The 20,409-nt window shown below is 37.1% G+C and overlaps 1 protein-coding gene across 2 annotated transcripts in view; it reads left to right on the top strand.

Moving 5' to 3' along the window:
- Positions 1-1,003: 1,003 nt before the first annotated feature.
- The window catches only part of LOC102555852 (E3 ubiquitin-protein ligase RING2-like), a 31,223-nt gene continuing 11,817 nt past the window's right edge, over positions 1,004-20,409 (top strand). Inside the window, exons 1-3 of one of the 2 annotated variants that reach the window (XM_006257205.5) lie at positions 1,004-1,074; positions 10,156-10,230; positions 11,662-12,518. In XM_006257205.5, the coding sequence (XP_006257267.1) occupies positions 11,798-12,518 (721 nt within the window). In that variant the 5' untranslated portion in view covers positions 1,004-1,074; positions 10,156-10,230; positions 11,662-11,797. The remainder of the gene's footprint in view (positions 1,075-10,155; positions 10,231-11,661; positions 12,519-20,409) is intronic. The other variant, XM_063280543.1, reaches the window with a different exon arrangement.

Genomic DNA, 20,409 nt, shown 5'->3' with positions numbered 1-20,409 from the left:
AAAGTCTCTTGACTTCTATCACTGAAGTCAGAACAGACAGTCCTCTGCTACACACACACACACACACACACACACACACACACACACACACGTGTGTGTGTGTGTGTATGTATGTACGTATGTATGTATGTATGTATGTATGTATGTATGTATGTATGTATGTATGTTGGGGGGCCTTATTATCAGCTTGTGTGTACTGCCTGGTTGGTGGCTCAGTGTCTGAAAGATCTCGGGATTCCAGGTTAGTTGAGACTGATTGTCTTCCTATGGGTTCGTTCTACTCCCCAGCTTCTTCAAGCTTTTCCTAACTCAACCATGGGAGTCCCCTGCTTCTGTCCATTGGTTGGATGTAAGTATCAGCATTTGACTACTTCAGCTACTTTTTGGTCCTCTCCCTTGGCTATGCTAGGCTCCTGTCTATAAGCACACCATAGCATCAGTAATATTAGTAATAGTAATAGGCCTTGGAGCCTCCCCTTGAGCTGGGTCTCAATTTGGGCTAGTCAGTGAACCTCCTTTCCCTCAGTCTTTCTTCCATTTTAGTCCCTACAGTTGTTTTAGCAGAAAGAATGGAAACAGGCAACCTTGTAGAGTAAGAGTTTGGAGTTCCTCTGTAATGTACCAAAGACCTGGGAGGTGAGAGATGCTCAGGACTCAGAGGTAGGGAGCTTAGATGAAATGCCCAACGGTGCAGAGAGTGAACTTATATAGTCTGTCTAGAGTAGAAAGACAGGGCATCAAGTGGAGGGATGAGGTTGCCATCTCATAGTCCACACTCTGACCCAAAATTGTCCCTGTCTGAAAGTACTGCAGGGACAAAAATGACTCTAGAAAGTTTTTCTTGTTTGTTTATGTTCATTTGTTTATTTATTTATTTTTAACTGTTGTTTTGTAAGTTACATCCAAGTTTGAAGTCCTCATACTCTGAAATAGGCCTATCCTGGCAGCAGAAACAGGTAGCCATTTTCACTGGCTTCTTTATTATGATGTCATAAATCCCCTCATCATTTGTTGCCACAGGTACCATCTTGGGCCCACAGTAACAGCACCAGTCTGCTTATTCACACCTACCAGGTAACATTTTTTCTAACTTTCTCTTGTCTTTGAAAAATTTTAGTAGATTTTATCTGGGTTTTGGTATTCTGCTTTACTATTATTCAGCAATACATTGTGTCTATTAGTAGGTATCTATTGAAATGATCTCCTTTATAATGTCATGAGAATTGTAGAGGTCTTATATTTAATCTCTTGAATAAACTTGGAGTATAGAATATATAAATTATTATTACATAAGGACTTCATGCTTGATTTAAGTAAACCTATTACTGTACATCCTGGACCAAGTAATATGTATCCATGTTTGTTTTGATGTTAATTTGAAGTCAGAATCTTCCTCAAAGTAGTGCTAGTATCATTCTTGGCACAGAGTTTTAGTACTGTAGAAGGAAACTAACATATTTTATCTTGTTGTTTACAATATTTTGAAGGTTCACTTATTTCTTGATTTATGAAAACTGCAAAAGATATTGTGTGAATATTGATGTATTAAAATTTTTATTTTCTTTATATGATATATTTGTTTGATTGACATGTTTAGTTAAAATATTTTTAAGATAAATCGAGCTCCTAGAGCAAAAATTTTAGCACATTCATGCAATTAATTTCCTCTTTCCTTCCCTCATTTTCTACTCATTTTCTTCTCCTTCTCCTCCTTTTCCTGCCCCCTTTTCTTGGTTTATTATGATAGGTTCACACTCTGTAGCCCAGGCCAGCCTGGGACTCATAGTATATATCACTGAGGCTGGCCTAGTATTTAGAAAAGCATACCTAATTAAGCCATTCTAGTGCTGTATAAACGTTTGTTTATGAATTCTAGAATATTTTTGACATTCATTAGGTACTAATTTTATGTATATAATCAACTTACATTATATATCATGTGGCTTTCTTCATTTTCTGTTAATTAAAGTACTTTTAAATTAAATATTTTTTTATTTATTCACTTTACATCTTATTCACTCACGCCCTCCCAGTCGCCCCATCCCACACTCATTCCCTCTAAGCTGGTGGTGGCCTCCCTGGGTATCCTTCTTAGCCTGAAACTTCAAGTCTCTACAAGGTTAGGCCCTTCCTCTCTTACTGAGGCTGCACAAGACAGGTGAACTAGTAGGACATATCCCACATATAGGGAACAACTTTTGGGTTAGCCCCTGTTCTAGTTGTTGTAGATCTACCTGAAGACCAAGTCGCACATCTGCTACATATGTGAGGGAGGCATAGTGTCAGCCTGTATGTTCTTTGGTGGTTTAAGGGACACTATCGTTTTTATAAGATTGGATTTAAGGTCCTTTTCTTGTGTTTCAGTTGTGTTTGCATATCCAGAGCTAGGTATACTGCAGAAAATGCACTTTGGAGGCTTCAATATTGACCAGGTTCTTTTGAGGACCTTTAGCCATCTGGAAGGTTTTGGTCCCTGGATGTTCTTGTCATGCTAGATATTGGGAGGGGAGTGAACCTTGATGGCCCTGATGTGTCAGGCCTCTAATGGATATCCTTGAGCTTTGTGGCTCCTGACCTGCAGTTTTGTATGGTTCAGGAACCTCAGGTATGATGAAGGTGGGCAGAGAGGAGGCAGGAGAATGATGTCCCCCCTGGGATTACAGGCTACTCAGGGTATCTTGGCTTGACCAAGAAGGCTCAGAATGCAAAAAAGATGGGTGGGAGAAGGAAAGCTTACCTGTATGGTTCAGAAGTCTGATGAAGTTGAAGAAAAAGCAGTAGGAGAGTAGAGGTTCCCTGGAATAGTTGGATGCTAGAGGCATCTTGACTTGGTCCAGAAATCTCACAAAGATAATTCTTAAATTTTATATTTATGAATCAAAATTTCCTTGTTTGAGCCTCAATATTTAAATTCTAATACCATAAATTTCCTACCTGGTTCATAGGCACTAATTACATAAAGTCAGGACTCTGATAAATTACATATGGTTTGGTCTATCAATATTCATATGTCCAGTTTTTCAGGCTTATATTTTGCCTTCTGTTGGTACCCTTTCCAAATAACCATTTCTCCTTTTCTGTTCATCATGAGTGTCTAATAAAATGTTAGATAATGAGATGTGAGATCTTATAATATTTTGACAGATGTTTCTATAGCTTTATTTCCATATTCTTATGCTTTTATAATGTATGTTAGTTGCTTTATTTATATTTTCAACTATAGGCCTTCTTTTTAGAATTTAATCATTGGATTGGGATTTATTTTAGCATTTCCTTATGTGCTGTTAAGATTTATTAGCATAACTCCTCAAAGTTTATTCATTTCTTATATCCGTAATCTATATGTGCATTAAAACATGTCAAATACAGAGGTGAATGCTAGCAGCAAACCACTGAACTGAAAACAGGACCCCCTTTGGGGAAATTAGAGTAAGGATTGAAAGACCTGAAGGGGCTTGCAACCCCATAATAACTACAATGCCAACCAGAGCTTCCAGGGACTAAACCACTACCCAAAGACTGTACATGGACTGACCCAAGGCTCCAATTGCATATGTAGCAGAGGATGGCCTTGTTGGGAGAAGCCCTTGGCCTTCTTCCAGAGAAGAAAATTAAAGGCATCAAGAATGTGGAGCATGCCTTCAAGTAAAAAAACAAAACAAAACAAAACAAAACAACTTTTACTCTGCTTTCTGTTTTCTCTTCTAGTTCAAGTGAAATCTAACACTTGTGTTTGTATTTAATGCCCCAATTCTTTCAAAGTATCAAACTACAAAGAACCTGTGTCCAGCTTGGTTGCATTTCTAAATGAGATGCCACTGGCCCTGAATATTGCAGGTTATTCTGTTACAAAATTAAAAGGCCATCTCAAGTCTGACTCATCATTAGCACTCAGCCAATAACATCATATTTTAATTTTATACTTGTGATATATAATTATTTTCTTCTTGTGACTATAATAATTTTTATACACTATTCTTGTTTCAATCCTTATGACCAACATTGCTTATCAGATATAATTGCTATTGTTTTAGAACATTATCAAAATAAATGTTAAAACGATTAATATTACTACTGAAGCACATTACAAAGTTCTGTTAGTTTTAGCCCAAAGGTAAAGTGTTGTCATTCACACAGCATGTTATAGAAATTTACAAAACAAAATCCATCACTAAATAATAATGAGCAAACAACAAAGACAGCCATGTAAAATTGTCTGTCAAACCAGAAATGTAACAGAAAATATTCAATCTGATTTAATTTTTTTGGAACTTATATAAACAGTCTTTCTGCTGACAGTCCTGTGAAAAAGTAAGACTCTCTCACTCTCTCTCTCTCTCTCTCTCTCTCTCTCTCTCTCTCTCTCTCACACACACACACACACACACACACACACACACACACACACACAGACACAGACACAGACACACACCCCTATGGCAAGGCAGATATTTTATATATTAATGATATATTGGAAGTATCAGTGCAAAAGGATAGCTGTCATCACATAAAACATAAGAATTTATTCTGGTGCTAAATATAAGTGATCATGACCTGGGAATACGGATTTAGTTTGGTATTTGAGAAATATAGATACATCAACCCAAGCAAAACAGGGATACCTGAACAATCAGCTGACTGGCTTTGATTTTTGTTTCTTCACCTGTTTGTTTTTTCGTACTCCTTCATCATTATCTAAACCTTGATCAAGTTCAGACTGTTTTTCTTAATCAATGTCTGCCATCTTGTAAGAATTCCAAATAGAGTTACAGAATCCTTAGAGGTGGAGTCAGCCTCTGGAGCAGCACAGGCTTAGACTATGCTGTAGCAGCATCAGTAAGAGCAGCTGGAAGCAGTGCCTGGTCAGAGGGCAATTAAAAAGACCAAAAATACCTTAGCTGATTGGGTGTTGCCTGACTCTATACAACACCTGATGTGGTCACACCAATCTGGTACTAGGTTATTGTTTTTCCTCACATCTTATCCTCACAAAGTAACAAAATCAGATAAAAGATAATGATACTTTAATTAGAGATTCATTAAACAAAGCCATATGCACTCAAGGTTGAAATATAATTTTCAGAAAGTAGGTAACACAGAAGCTGATGTGCTGTATATTTTAAAGACGTTTCCATGAATACTCATGAAGTGGGACCACATTCATGGGGTAAAGTTATACTTTTCCCCTCACAAACCAAGATGATTTAGACCTCACATCTATGATATTTCACCCATAATCTTTTAGAGAAGAATAAATGTGTATAATAAAAACTACAGTGAAAATAATATTGCAATGAAGCTAGAGACATTTTGAGCATGAAAACTGCATATCAGTATAACATATAAGACAATGCTCTGACATCTTATTTTATAAGCCAAAAGAAATCTTTTTGTATCTTCAAAGTTGATTAAACCCAAAGGGGATTTCTGACTATCAAGGGACATGAAATTTCAGAAACAATTGTGAGTATTTGGTTTTGTTTTTGTTGTTTGTTTGTTTTGTTGATTTTGAATACTTCATATCTAACTCCTGTCATTCCTGTAACATTCCTGTCTCAAAATATGTATTCTTTTAAGTTTATATGAGAGGAGAGGAAGAATGCTCTTCCATTAGAAACTTTTATTCTGAAAATTTATGCAGATAGTAGCCCCAGCATCCATTTTCCCTATGTTGGAAGAGTAATAAAGGTGTGTTAGAATGAGTATTGGATCCTGTTGATATGAAAGTTTCATGGACAGGGGCCAAGCTTTTTCTGAGACCATTCTACTTTGTCATTTTCAATTGTTTCTCAATATGGATGTTTTGGGATTTGTTTTGTGAAAAGTTGGCCAGCACTGGATCCTGTTCTTCTAACTACTAATATAAGATTAAAGGGATAAAAGGAATCAATGGTGCCCACATTATACAAATAGTGATTGAATAAAGGTAAATTTAATAAGAACAGAACAGCAGGCATAAAATGAGAAAAAGTTAGTCATATTGGGGAAAAAGCAGAAAATATAGAGTCTGCCATGTCTTGGAGTGGAAGAAGGATTCACAGGATAAGTTTGAGGATGACTATTGCAGATTCAGCTGTGATAGACATTTTCTAAAATAATAATGGAGTAGATATTAAGCAGAGAGCTGTACTTTTGTTTACATAAAGTTAGACAAAGTGGGATAGCACAGGAAAATATAAGCACAATTATTGTCAATACATCTTTCATTAGGATAAGTCCAAAATCAGAAACAATAGGTTATAGATTTGCTTACCTGTATTTGACACGTACGATTCCTTTTGAAGACAAAGTCCAGTCCTTAATTGGTTTACTCGCCTACTACGATAACGTTGGGTATTATTTTTCTTGATAAATGAAGTTTTCATTTGGACAAGTGAACATAGTAATTTTCTGGAGTTTGACAGATATTAAAATATTGCTTTTTTAAATGGTTGAAGCTGGTCTCCAGAATGCCTGTCATTACAGGTAATTAACAGAAACAGAATTTCTGGGAGACCTGGGGAATCAGTCACTAGTAGAATTTTGATACTCATTTTACATAGGAACATCTGAATGACCAACTAACTTTGTAGGAACTAAAATAAATATATTCTCTACCTAAAATAGTTACAAATGACAGTTTGATCCATTCTTAGTGGAATTATTTCTTCTAGTTTTAACACCATTTATTGAAGATGCTATTTTTTTTATTTTGTCATTTCCACTTTTAACTTTCCTCCATTCAACTCCTCCCACACTTCTTTACTTTTAATTTTTATTAGATATATTTCTTTACTTACATCTCAAATGTTATTCCCCTTCCCGGTTTCCTGTCCATAAGCCCCCATCCCTTCCCCTCCCCATCCCCCATACGGGTATTCCCCCCTTATATACCCCTTACTGCCCCCCCATATTCCCCTGCACTGGGAGTCCAACCTTGGCAGGACCAAGGGCTTCCCTTTCCAGTGGTGTCCCAACAAGGCTATTCTCTGCTACATATGCAGTTGGAGCCCTGGGTCAGTTCATGTACAGTCCTTGGGTTAGTGGTTTAGTCCCTTGAAGCTCTGGTTGGTCGACATTGTTGTTTTTATGGGGTTGCAAGCCCCTTCAACTCTTTCAATACTTTCTCTAATTCCCCTCAAGGGGGTCAGTCCTGTTCTCAGTTCGGTGTTTTGCTGCTAGCATTGACCTCTGTATTGGAGATGCTCTGGATGTGTCTCTCAGGAGAGATCTATATACAGTTCCTTTCAGCATGCATTTTTTAGCTTCATCAATCTTATCTAGTTTTGGTGGCTGTATATGTATATGGGTCACATGTGGGACAGGATCTGAATGGCCATTACTTGAGTTGCTGCTCTAAACTTTGCTTCCATATCCCCTCCTATGAATATTTTCCCCCTTTTAAGAAAGAGTGGGGGTATCCGCATTTTGGTCATCCTTCTTGAGATTCCTGTGTTCTGTGGATTGCATCTTGGGTAATTCGAGCTTATTGGCTAATATCCAGTTATCAGTAAGTACATACCAAGTGTATTTTTCTGTGAATGAGTTACCTCACTCAGGATGATATTTTCTAGTTCCATCCATTTGCCTATGAATTTCACGAAGTCATTTTTTTTGATAGCTGAGTAGTACTCCATTGTGTAGATGTGCCACAATTTTGGAGTCCATTCCTCTGTTAAAAGGGCATCTGAGTAATTTCCAGCTTCTGGATATTATAAATGAATCTGCTACGAACATAACAGAGCATGTGTCTTTGTTGTATGTTGGAGCATCTTTTGGTTATATGTCCAGGAGAAATAAAAAAAAAAGGTGTATGCCACCATGCAATGCTCCTCACCCACTCTTCTCTTACTTAGTTGAGCATTCATGAGCTCTTTTTCTCTATTACTATGCATAGATTCATAAATAAAACCTGCTGAGTCCCTTTAGTGTGTGTGTGTGTGTGTGTGTGTGTGTGTGTATACACATCTTCAAGACTCACCCTTAAGAGAAATAACTCTTTTTATTCTCTTAGTATTCAATATTTTCTTCCATTTCTTTGTTTAGGGTGTGAGCCAATATAAGAGAATTCCCTCTTCCATGGTAGCATTTTTATTAATGTTTATTGATGTGGGTCTTGTTTAGGAATCAATATTGCTATGGTAGCACAGATGTGTATCTTCTCTGTTATTTCTAGGAGACAACGTCACACTGTAAAAATTCTGGTCCTCTAAGCTATTATATAGTGTTTCCTCCTTTCTTGTGCAATATTCTCTAAGCAGAAGTTGCATTGTAGAGGAACCCACAGACAACTGTATTTTGACAAACTTTGCTTTTTGTAGTGATCTCTATCTCATGCAAAAGAAACTGTTTTGATGGGGAGTAAGAGATAATGTTATTGCTGAATATAAGAATAAGTATTTAGAATGTAGCTAAGAGTTATGCTGGTCTAGAAAATGACTACAGTAGGTATTCCTCTAGGGTCCATGATCCCACTAGTCATAGGTTATATAAATTTCCAGTACAAGGCATGATTCATCTCCTGTTGAGGGAAACTTAAGCCCAATTTGGGAGCTATTAATTACTGTAAAAATATGAGTACCACTATTGCTAGTCATTTGTATGGATCACAGGCATCAATTCTTAGGAGGACTCTTGATTAATTTTCTCTTCTAGTAGCTTGCATAGCAGCATTTTTACTATGAGAGATAGTTCTCAAGGAGAAGGCTTCTGGGTCAGATGCATATCTAATACTTTGAGTCCGGTATACAAAATTCATGGTATCTCCAGCAATAGAGAATTTCATTAAACATCTGAGAGGCAAAATGGGGCAATGGGAATCATCGATATAGTTTGATGAGTCTCTTGTACCTCAAAAGGATGTTTGTACTGCTTGCTGGTTGTATTTTTTGTACGATCTCTGGTTATTGACAGCCACAGTGTTAGACCAAGTGTCATGACTTCATTTGGGGTGTGTGTGTGTGTGTGTGTGTGTGTGTGTGTGTGTGTGTTTCCATCTATTTGAGAATTATTATTTTTAGGTAAATATAAAATAAATATGACAATAGCTTTTAAAAACATCTTTAGTATTGTTTTCCCGCCTTCCTTTCTCTAATTCTGTAGTGATACCTGCCATCTCCCCCCATGCATACATCCAATGTTTTACTTGTTTTAGTTGGTTATACTTTTCTGGTAGGTGTTAAGGACATGTAGGTAGCCATAGATCCCCCCTCAACTAATTGTTAATGTCAAATAACACTTTGTGAGAGTTGCTCTTAGAGACTAACAAAGAGTTTCTAGTCTCTAATCTGTGTCATTGACAAGGATAAGCCAGGATTTTCCTGATCCTTAGAAATGAAAGAAGCATGTCTCTCTCAAAATGAATCTCCTCTTTTCAACATAAGCACAAGTTAATGTCGATTATCTGAAATGTCTTTGTTCTGTCTGATCAAAAGGCTAATTGATTTAATAAAATCATAGAGCCCTGTGGGTTAGGGCTAAATTGAATAACAGGGTAAACATAGAGCTATCCTTTAAACTATTTACCATATTAAGTTTCAGCATGCAAACTTTGTTGATGATTATTAAGAAAGATATTTTTCCTGGTTTTGAAGACGAAGTCATGGATTTTAGTCGTAATTTGCTTTTAACTTTCGAAGCATAAATAGAAACAGGTTATTAAATAATTTAAATATTAATAAAATTTGGTTTTGTAGGTATTTAAGCATCTGACAAACTTATGAGAAACCATGTCTCTCAATACAACATAAAATCTGTGTTCTTTAAATGAGTTTATATAAATGCTTCCAAGAAGAGATAAACTTGTGATCCTTAAATGATGGGTTGCTCTTACCTGGAGCCTTCCCTAATGGTATACAATATTTTATTCTTAGAAGTTTATATCATTCCAAAAACTTTCAGCTGAGGCATATACCTATGAACAATAAAATTAAAACAACTCAAATTGTTTTGAGTAGATTAAAGACAACATTTTTAATAACTATATCATTATTATGCTATCTTAGTATACAAATGTAATGTCACTTCAAGTTCATTTTTCATTGACTGAAAACTGTATGGCATGTGTCTTCTAATAATTGTGATTTTTAAAATACAGCAATTGTTTCATGAGAGTATTGATTTTAAATGGAAATTCATTCTTAGTTTGAAATTATAGAAGATTCATATTTTTTTCAGCTTTGTATATCATCTCATGGCAAATCAGCTGATTTCATCAAGTTGTCATCTCAGCTTATACCAATGCCCAGTAATGTAAGTTTGTGCAAATACCATGAACCAGATTAAGAGAAAATTTAAACTTGAATACATACCAAACATTTTTTAAAACATTGTCTTTTTCCACTGGTTTGCTCAAAATATTTTGAAAAAGATCGATCTTGTTTTGTAAACTGCCTCAATTATGGAAAATTTTTGAGAAGTTAAATAATATTTCTTTGTGGGAAGACTTTGATAATGATAATACATTTAAAGGTTGGCTTTTCAGAATAGGAAATATTTGATATGTATTGCATATTACATTTTTAGGTACATAAATCACTTCTAATACCCCATTACCCTCCTTTCACACATATTTATTTTGTGAATGGTATGTCACTAAGAGATGTTTCTCCAATATTTTCAATGAACAAATATACTATGTTATGACATTTCATAGCCTACAGCATAATGATGTTTTTTTGTATAAGTGATGCCAGGGGAAAAATTCCCATGGAATTATGCCTGTTAGGCTAGCCAGGTTTCTGTGAAACAAAGTTTAGCTTATAAATGGTTTGTTGTTTACTAAATAAAGAACAGCTTATGGGAGTACTCTTCACAGTGTCCTATTGTGGACAGTCTAAATGCAACTACAAAGATGCATCCACTCAATGTAGGTAAAGTGTTAACATTTTCTCAGACACAGCTAATAACATCATGTAGGGCTTGCTAGCATTTCCAAGATATTCTTTTTATTGATTTTAATTTTGCATACATACTGATGGGTTTCATGAAGCCTTTCAAGTATATAACATACTCTGAACATATTCACTCCATACAAATTATTTCTCTACCTGCAAATTACCTTTCATCCCTTGAAAATTTAGACATATCCATAAATATGTAAACATACATAGTGAGTCCTTTTTGTGTGTATATGGTTTCAGACCTGACTACTTTGTATTGAATAACCAAATAGAGAGCTCAATGCTGGGGACACCAGGTGTCCTCCCCTCCCCCTCTGCTCAATGGTCATTATTTGCTTGTAGTTCTTTGTCTAGGGGTGGGATTTTCCCTTTATTCCTCAGCATGTAATAATTTCATTGCTTTTTAAGTTTAGTGTTAAAAATTCCTTTTAATTTACTTAGTCAAGTTATTATTTCCTTTTTATTTTTTTCTGTGTCTTGATTAATATTTCTTCAAATGTATTTCATGGAGATAAATCTAGTTTAACAATCTACACCTTTTAGAAAATGGTTTATGAATGAGTTCTCTATCTGTATACAGAGGTGGGCATCAGATCCCTTTATACATGAGGGACACCGTGTTGTTACTGGGAATTGAACTCAAGATCTCTTAAGAGCAGTTAACTACTGAGCCATCTCCCAAGCCAACAATTCTGCTTTTTTGAGATGAATTTTGTCAGACTACATAACTGATTATTCATTTTATTCAGCTAACATTTTTTTATATTTTTACTCTTTATAGGTTTTTGCATGCATAAAATATACCTGAGTAAAGTGATGTTCATTGGTGATTGGAGATACCAGAGAAAAACAATGCAAAATCCCTAGTCCAGCCCAATCTGAGACCAGAGGAGCCTCAGGCTCTTTCAGAAGCCATCATGTCACAGAGCAATCATACAAAGGAAACACAACCAGAAAGAGCAACATCAAAACACAGTTCACAGGAATTACTAGGAACACCTCAGAAGAGAACTACAAATGACTTGGAAATTGTGGCTTTACAGAGTGATGAGAATAATAACTTCAAGTGTCCAATTTGCTTAGATACACTAAGGAACACCAGGATTACAAAGTCCTGTTTCCACCGATTTTGTAAGGACTGCATCATCACAGCTCTTAGGTTAGGAAACAAGGAATGCCCTGTCTGCAGGAGAAAACTAATTTCAAAAAGGTCATTAGATCCAGACCCTCAATTGGATGAACTAATCAGCAAAATGTTTCCAGTTTGTAAGGAAAAGAATTCTTCTAGAAAGAAACAATTAGGCAAAAGGAAATATAAAACCCAACCAGCTTGTAGTCTTATTATCAAAAGAGGACAGGAGATAATGACCACAAACAGTGTCCAACACAGAGAAGAGCAGCCAATTAGAACTACTAGTGGATTGGAAAGTAATAATGACAGTTTACCCTCCTGCAGTAATACATCCACACATAGCAGTGACCAAGCAGGTCCCAGTAACAAAAGAGCCAAAACATCTGAGTTTGAACATGATAGCAAGCATGCAATAGTGACCTATGATTCTGTGACTGATGGCACTAGTGAACTTGAGACCAGAGGAGAAGATGACCCTGCATATACAGAATTACCAAAGACCTCAGGTAATTCCACTGTTAATCAAGTTTCCTCCTGTCTGGCTTTGGGGTTAGCTTACAAAAGATAACAAAGAAATAGGAATCAGCTTGATAAATCTTTATACAGCCATTGATAGCAGTGTGCCATTTATACAACAGTAGGCAGAAACAATTCCACTGTTTAAATGGCTCTATTTCTTTGGAAGGAGATAGGGAGATACACTGTAGAATGTGTAGCCTCATCGGCCTTTCTTTATTCTGCACCTACCGAGGAGCATAAATATGCTTCTAGAATCCAATTCCATGGCTACATGCTTTGTACCATGTATCAAATCAGAAAATCTGACATAATTCTCGGTATGGCCAATGTTATCATAGGATTTGTAAAGATTTATTTACATTGAGTAATTTCACACATTTAAATTATGGGTGGAAATATATCCCCTGTATTATTGTAATAAAGTTCATTTTGTCATTGAAAATACTTACCTATTAATATTGACATGTTGCAGATTCATGGTTTAAACACTGAGCTAAGTTAGAATCTTAAAGATTTTCTTAATTTTTTTTACGTTTCAAATACTTTTTTTCCTTTTATTGAAAATAGAATCATTTATCATACAATATATCCTAATTACAGCACCCCCAACTGCTTCCAGGTGCTCCCTTCATCCCACCACATTTGCGCCAATTACTTTTTTGTATTTCATTTAAAAAGAGTGGGTTTCTAAAAAACAACAAGACATAAAAAATAAATTATAAGATAAAATAAAATCAGGCACACACACACACACACACACACACACACACACACACACACACACTCCATAACATTGAAGTTGGACAAGGAAAACCAACAAAAAGAAAAGAGCCCCAATGGAAGACACAAAAATCAGACAGCTACTTGTTCACACTCCCATAAAAATTCTAAACTGTAAGCTATAATATATACATAGAGGACTTTGTGCAGAATTGAGTAGGCCATCTGCTAGCTACTTCATTCTCTGTGAGCTCATATCAGCTTTGTTCAGTAGATTTAAAGGGCATGGTTCTCTTGGCATCCTCTGTTCATCTGGCTCGTGAATTCTTTCCACCTCCTATTCCACAGACACCCTGAGATTTAAGGGAAGGGATTTGATGGAGACAAAACTTTTAGAACCTTTGTTCTAAGGGTTCTCATCCACTCCGCAGTGTCTGTGGGTCTCTGTATTTGTTCCCATCTGCTGCAGGAAGAAGCTTCTCTGACGATGGCAGGGCAAGACACTCATCTCTACATATAGCAGAATATAATGAAGAGGAATTTTTCACAAATTAAAAAGATAACACTTAGTATTTGATTTTAGTCTACGTCTCTGGGCTATCTGCTTTCTGTTTCTTGGTAGCCTAAGCAGTGTTAAATATAGGTTATGTCTTGTGATGTGGGACTCATGTAAAATCAGTTAATGATTGATACTTCCCACAAGTTTTGTGACACCATTTCCCTAGTGTATTATGCACACAAGATAGCACTATAGGTCACAGGGTATTGCACTACAGATTTGCCCAAATTACACTGTTCCTTGACTTGCACATGGTTTTTAGTTTTATTGTCCCATATATTAATTAATTATCTTAGTGCCTGTGCTATTAGTGCCATCTCTGTTAAACAGTAACTCTTTTTTCTGTACCAATGAATTCACAGCTATTATCAATTTTCTCTTTTATCAGATTCAATGTGTGTGGTATTGATCCCTGTAGACTTTAATTTTGAGGAGGGTTATAAATATGGATCTATCTATATTCTTCTATATCCAGAAATTCAGTCTGAGCAGCATCACTTGTTCAACATACTTTCTTTTTACAATGTGTATTTCTGACTTCTAATTAAAGGATCAGGTACGCATGTGCATGTGTATTAATCTGTGTATCATCAATTCCATTCCATTGGGCAATCTGTCTGTTTTATTCTGATGTCAAATTGTTTTGATTATTACAGCTTTGTAATACAACTTGAAATAGGTGACAGTCATAAAATCAGAATTATTTTTTTTTTTTTCCATTTTTTTTTTATTAACTTGAGTATTTCTTATATACATTTCGAGTGTTATTCCCTTTCCCGGTTTCCGGGCAAACATCCCCCTCCCCCCTCCCCTTCCTTATGGGTGTTCCCCTCCCAACCCTCCCTCCATTGCCGCCCTCCCCCCATAGACTAGTTCACTGTGGGTTCAGTCTTAGCAGGACCCAGGGCTTCCCCTTCCACTGGTGCTCTTACTAGGATATTCATTGCTACCTATGGGGTCAGAGTCCAGGGTCAGTCCATGTATAGTCTTTAGGTAGTGGCTTAGTCCCTGGAAGCTCTGGTTGCTTGGCATTGTTGTACTTTTGGGGTCTCGAGCCCCTTCAAGCTCTTCCAGTTCTTTCTCTGATTCCTTCAATAGGGGACCTATTCTCAGTTCAGTGGTTTGCTGCTGGCATTCGCCTCTGTATTTGCTGTATTCTGGCTGTGTCTCTCAGGAGCGATCTACATCCGGCTCCTGTCGGTCTGCACTTCTTTGCTTCATCCATCTTGTCTAATTGGGTGGCTGTATATGTATGGGCCACATGTGGGGCAGGCTCTGAATGGGTGTTCCTTCAGTCTCTGTTTTAATCTTTGCCTCTCCCTTCCCTGCCAAGGGTATTCTTTTTCCTCATTTAAAGAAGGAGTGAAGCATTCACATTTTGATCATCCGTCTTGAGTTTCGTTTGTTCTAGGGATCTAGGGTAATTCAAGCATTTGGGCTAATAGCCACTTATCAATGAGTGCATACCATGTATGTCTTTCTGTGATTGGGTTAGCTCACTCAGGATGATATTTTCCAGTTCCAACCATTTGCCTACGAATTTCATAAACTCGTTGTTTTTGATAGCTGAGTAATATTCCATTGTGTAGATGTACCACATTTTCTGTATCCATTCCTCTGTTGAAGGGCATCTGGGTTCTTTCCAGCTTCTGGCTATTATAAATAAGGCTGCGATGAACATAGTGGAGCACGTGTCTCTTTTATATGTTGAGGCATCTTTTGGGTATATGCCCAAGAGAGGTATAGCTGGATCCTCAGGCAGTTCAATGTCCAATTTTCTGAGGAACCTCCAGACTGATTTCCAGAATGGTTTTACCAGTCTGCAATCCCACCAACAATGGAGGAGTGTTCCTCTTTCTCCACATCCTCGCCAGCATCTGCTGTCACCTGAGTTTTTGATCTTAGCCAATCGCACTGGTGTGAGGTGAAATCTCAGGGTTGTTTTGATTTGCATTTCCCTTATGACTAAAGATGTTGAACATTTCTTTAGGTGTTTCTCAGCCATTCGGCATTCCTCAGCTGTGAATTCTTTGTTTAGGTCTGAACCCCATTTTTTAATAGGGTTATTTGTTTCCCTGCGGTCTAACTTCTTGAGTTCTTTGTATATTTTGGAAATAAGGCCTCTATCTGTTGTAGGATTGGTAAAGATCTTTTCCCAATCTGTTGGTTGCCGTTTTGTCCTAACCACAGTGTCCTTTGCCTTACAGAAGCTTTGCAGTTTTATGAGATCCCATTTGTCGATTCTTGATCTTAGAGCATAAGCCATTGGTGTTTTGTTCAGGAAATTTTTTCCAGTGCCCATGTGTTCCAGATGCTTCCCTAGTTTTTCTTCTATTAGTTTGAGTGTGTCTGGTTTGATGTGGAGGTCCTTGATCCACTTGGACTTAAGCTTTGTACAGGGTGATAAGGATGGATCGATCTGCATTCTTCTACATGTTGCCCTCCAGTTGAACCAGCACCATTTGCTGAAAATACTATCTTTTTTCCATTGAATGGTTTTGGCTCCTTTGTCAAAAATCAAGTGACCATAGGTGTGTGGGTTCATTTCTGGGTCTTCAATTCTATTCCATTGGTCTATCTGTCTGTCTCTGTACCAATACCATGCAGTTTTTATCACTATTGCTCTGTAATACTGCTTGAGTTCAGGGATAGTGATTCCCCCTGAAGTCCTTTTATTGTTGAGGATAGCTTTAGCTATCCTAGGTTTTTTGTTATTCCAGATGAATTTGCAAATTGTTCTGTCTAACTCTTTGAAGAATTGGATTGGTATTTTGATGGGGATTGCATTGAATCTGTAGATTGCTTTTGGTAAAATGGCCATTTTTACCATATTAATCCTGCCAATCCATGAGCATGGGAGATCTTTCCATCTTCTGAGGTCTTCTTCAATTTCTTTCCTCAGTGTCTTGAAGTTCTTATTGTACAGATCTTTTACTTGCTTGGTTAAAGTCACACCGAGGTACTTTATATTATTTGGGTCTATTATGAAGGGTGTCGTTTCCCTAATTTCTTTCTCGGCTTGTTTCTCTTTTGTATAGAGGAAGGCAACTGATTTATTTGAGTTAATTTTATACCCAGCCACTTTGCTGAAGTTGTTTATCAGCTTTAGTAGTTCTCTGGTGGAACTTTTGGGATCACTTAAATATACTATCATGTCATCTGCAAATAGTGATATTTTGACCTCTTCTTTTCCGATCTGTATCCCTTTGATCTCCTTTTGTTGTCTGATTGCTCTGGCTAGAACTTCAAGAACTATATTGAATAAGTAGGGAGAGAGTGGGCAGCCTTGTCTAGTCCCTGATTTTAGTGGGATTGCTTCAAGTTTCTCTCCATTTAGTTTAATGTTAGCAACTGGTTTGCTGTATATGGCTTTTACTATGTTTAGGTATGGGCCTTGAATTCCTATTCTTTCCAGGACTTTTATCATGAAGGGGTGTTGAATTTTGTCAAATGCTTTCTCAGCATCTAATGAAATGATCATGTGGTTCTGTTCTTTCAGTTTGTTTATATAATGGATCACGTTGATGGTTTTCCGTATATTAAACCATCCCTGCATGCCTGGGATGAAGCCTACTTGATCATGGTGGATGATTGTTTTGATGTGCTCTTGAATTCGGTTTGCCAGAATTTTATTGAGTATTTTTGCGTCGATATTCATAAGGGAAATTGGTCTGAAGTTCTCTTTCTTTGTTGTGTCTTTGTGTGGTTTAGGTATAAGAGTAATTGTGGCTTCATAGAAGGAATTCGGTAGGGCTCCATCTGTTTCAATTTTGTGGAATAGTTTGGATAATATTGGTATGAGGTCTTCTATGAAGGTTTGATAGAATTCTGCACTAAACCCGTCTGGACCTGGGCTCTTTTTGGTTGGGAGACCTTTAATGACTGCTTCTATTTCCTTAGGAGTTATGGGGTTGTTTAACTGGTTTATCTGTTCCTGATTTAACTTCGATACCTGGTATCTGTCTAGGAAATTGTCCATTTCCTGAAGATTTTCAAATTTTGTTGAATATAGGTTTTTATAGTAAGATCTGATGATTTTTTGAATTTCCTCCGAATCTGTAGTTATGTCTCCCTTTTCATTTCTGATTTTGTTAATTTGGACACACTCTCTGTGTCCTCTCGTTAGTCTGGCTAAGGGTTTATCTATCTTGTTGATTTTCTCAAAGAACCAACTTTTGGTTCTGTTGATTCTTTCTATGGTCCTTTTTGTTTCTACTTGGTTGATTTCAGCTCTGAGTTTGATTATTTCCTGCCTTCTACTCCTCCTGGGTGTATTTGCTTCTTTTTGTTCTAGAGCTTTTAGGTGTGCTGTCAAGCTGCTGACATATGCTCTTTCCTGTTTCTTTCTGCAGGCACTCAGCGCTATGAGTTTTCCTCTTAGCACAGCTTTCATTGTGTCCCATAAGTTTGAGTATGTTGTATCTTCATTTTCATTAAATTCTAAAAAGTTTTTAATTTCTTTCTTTATTTCTTCCTTGACCAGGTTATCATTGAGTAGAGCATTGTTCAATTTCCACGTATATGTGGGCATTCTTCCCTTATTGTTACTGAAGACCAGTTTTAGGCCGTGGTGGTCCGATAGCACGCATGGGATTATTTCTATCTTTCTGTACCTGTTGAGGCCCGTTTTTTGACCAATTATATGGTCAATTTTTGAGAAAGTACCATGAGGAGCTGAGAAGAAGGTATATCCTTTTGCTTTAGGATAGAATGTTCTATAAATATCCGTTAAGTCCATTTGGCTCATGACTTCTCTTAGTCTGTCTACATCACTGTTTAATTTCTGTTTCCATGATCTGTCCATTGATGAGAGTGGGGTGTTGAAATCTCCCACTATTATTGTGTGAGGTGCAATGTGTGTTTTGAGCTTTAGTAAGGTTTCTTTTACATATGTAGGTGCCCTTGTATTTGGGGCATAGATATTTAGGATTGAGAGTTCATCTTGGTTGATTTTTCCTTTGATGAATATGAAGTGTCCTTCCTTATCTTTTTTGATGACTTTTAGTTGGAAATTGATTTTATTTGATATTAGAATGGCTACTCCAGCTTGCTTCTTCTGACCATTTGCTTGGAAAGTTGTTTTCCAGCCTTTCACTCTGAGGTAGTGTCTGTCTTTGTCTCTGAGGTGTGTTTCCTGTAGGCAGCAGAATGCAGGGTCCTCGTTGCGTATCCAGTTTGTTAATCTATGTCTTTTTATTGGGGAGTTGAGGCCATTGATATTGAGAGATATTAAGGAATAGTGATTATTGCTTCCCGTTATATTCATATTTGATGTGAGGTTATGTTTGTGTGCTTTCATTCTCTTTGTTTTGTTGCCAAGACGATTAGTTTCTTGCTTCTTCTAGGGTATAGCTTGCCTCCTTATGTTGGGCTTTACCATTTATTATCCTTTGTAGTGCTGGATTTGTAGAAAGATATTGTGTAAATTTGGTTTTGTCATGGAATATCTTGGTTTCTCCATCAATGTTAATTGAGAGTTTTGCTGGATACAGTAATCTGGGCTGGCATTTGTGTTCTCTTAGGGTCTGTATAACATCAGTCCAGGATCTTCTGGCCTTCATAGTTTCTGGCGAGAAGTCTGGTGTGATTCTGATAGGTCTCCCTTTATATGTTACTTGACCTTTTTCCCTTACTGCTTTTAATATTCTTTCTTTATTTTGTGCGTTTGGTGTTTTGACAATTATGTGACGGGAGGTGTTTCTTTTCTGGTCCAATCTATTTGGAGTTCTGTAGGCTTCCTGTATGTCTATGGGTATCTCTTTTTTTAGGTTAGGGAAGTTTTCTTCTATGATTTTGTTGAAGATATTTACTGGTCCTTTGAGCTGGGAGTCTTCACTCTCTTCTATACCTATTATCCTTAGGTTTGATCTTCTCATTGAGTCCTGGATTTCCTGTATGTTTTGGACCAGTAGCTTTTTCCGCTTTACATTATCTTTGACAGTTGAGTCAATGATTTCTATGGAATCTTCTGCTCCTGAGATTCTCTCTTCCATCTCTTGTATTCTGTTGGTGAAGCTTGTATCTACAGCTCCTTGTCTCTTCTTTTGGTTTTCTATATCCAGGGTTGTTTCCATGTGTTCTTTCTTGATTGCTTCTATTTCCATTTTTAATTCCTTCAACTCTTTGATTGTGTTTTCCTGGAATTCTTTCAGGGATTTTTGCGATTCCTCTCTGTAGGCTTTTACTTGTTTATTAATGTTTTCCTGTGCTTCCCTAAGTGTGTTCAGGTCTTTCCTGAAGTCCTCCAGCATCATGATCAAATATGATTTTGAAACTAGATCTTGCTTTTCTGGTGTGTTTGGATATTCCATGTTTGTTTTGGTGGGAGGATTGGGCTCCGATGATGGCATGTAGTCTTGGTTTCTGTTGCTTGGGTTCCTGCGCTTGCCTCTCGCCATCAGATTATCTCTAGTGTTACTTTGTTCTGCTATTTCTGACAGTGGCTAGACTGTCCTATAAGCCTGTGTGTCAGGAGTGCTGTAGACCTGTTTTCCTCTCTTTCAGTCAGTTATGGGGACAGAGTGTTCTGCTTTCGGGCGTGTAGTTTTTCCTCTCTACAGGTCTTCAGCTGTTCCTGTGGGCCTGTGTCTTGAGTTCAC

This window comes from Rattus norvegicus, chromosome X, assembly GCF_036323735.1.
Source record: "Rattus norvegicus strain BN/NHsdMcwi chromosome X, GRCr8, whole genome shotgun sequence".
Lineage (NCBI taxonomy): Eukaryota > Metazoa > Chordata > Mammalia > Rodentia > Muridae > Rattus > Rattus norvegicus.
Note: the sequence above shows the minus strand (reverse complement) of the source record. Positions and strands in the feature narration are given on the sequence as shown.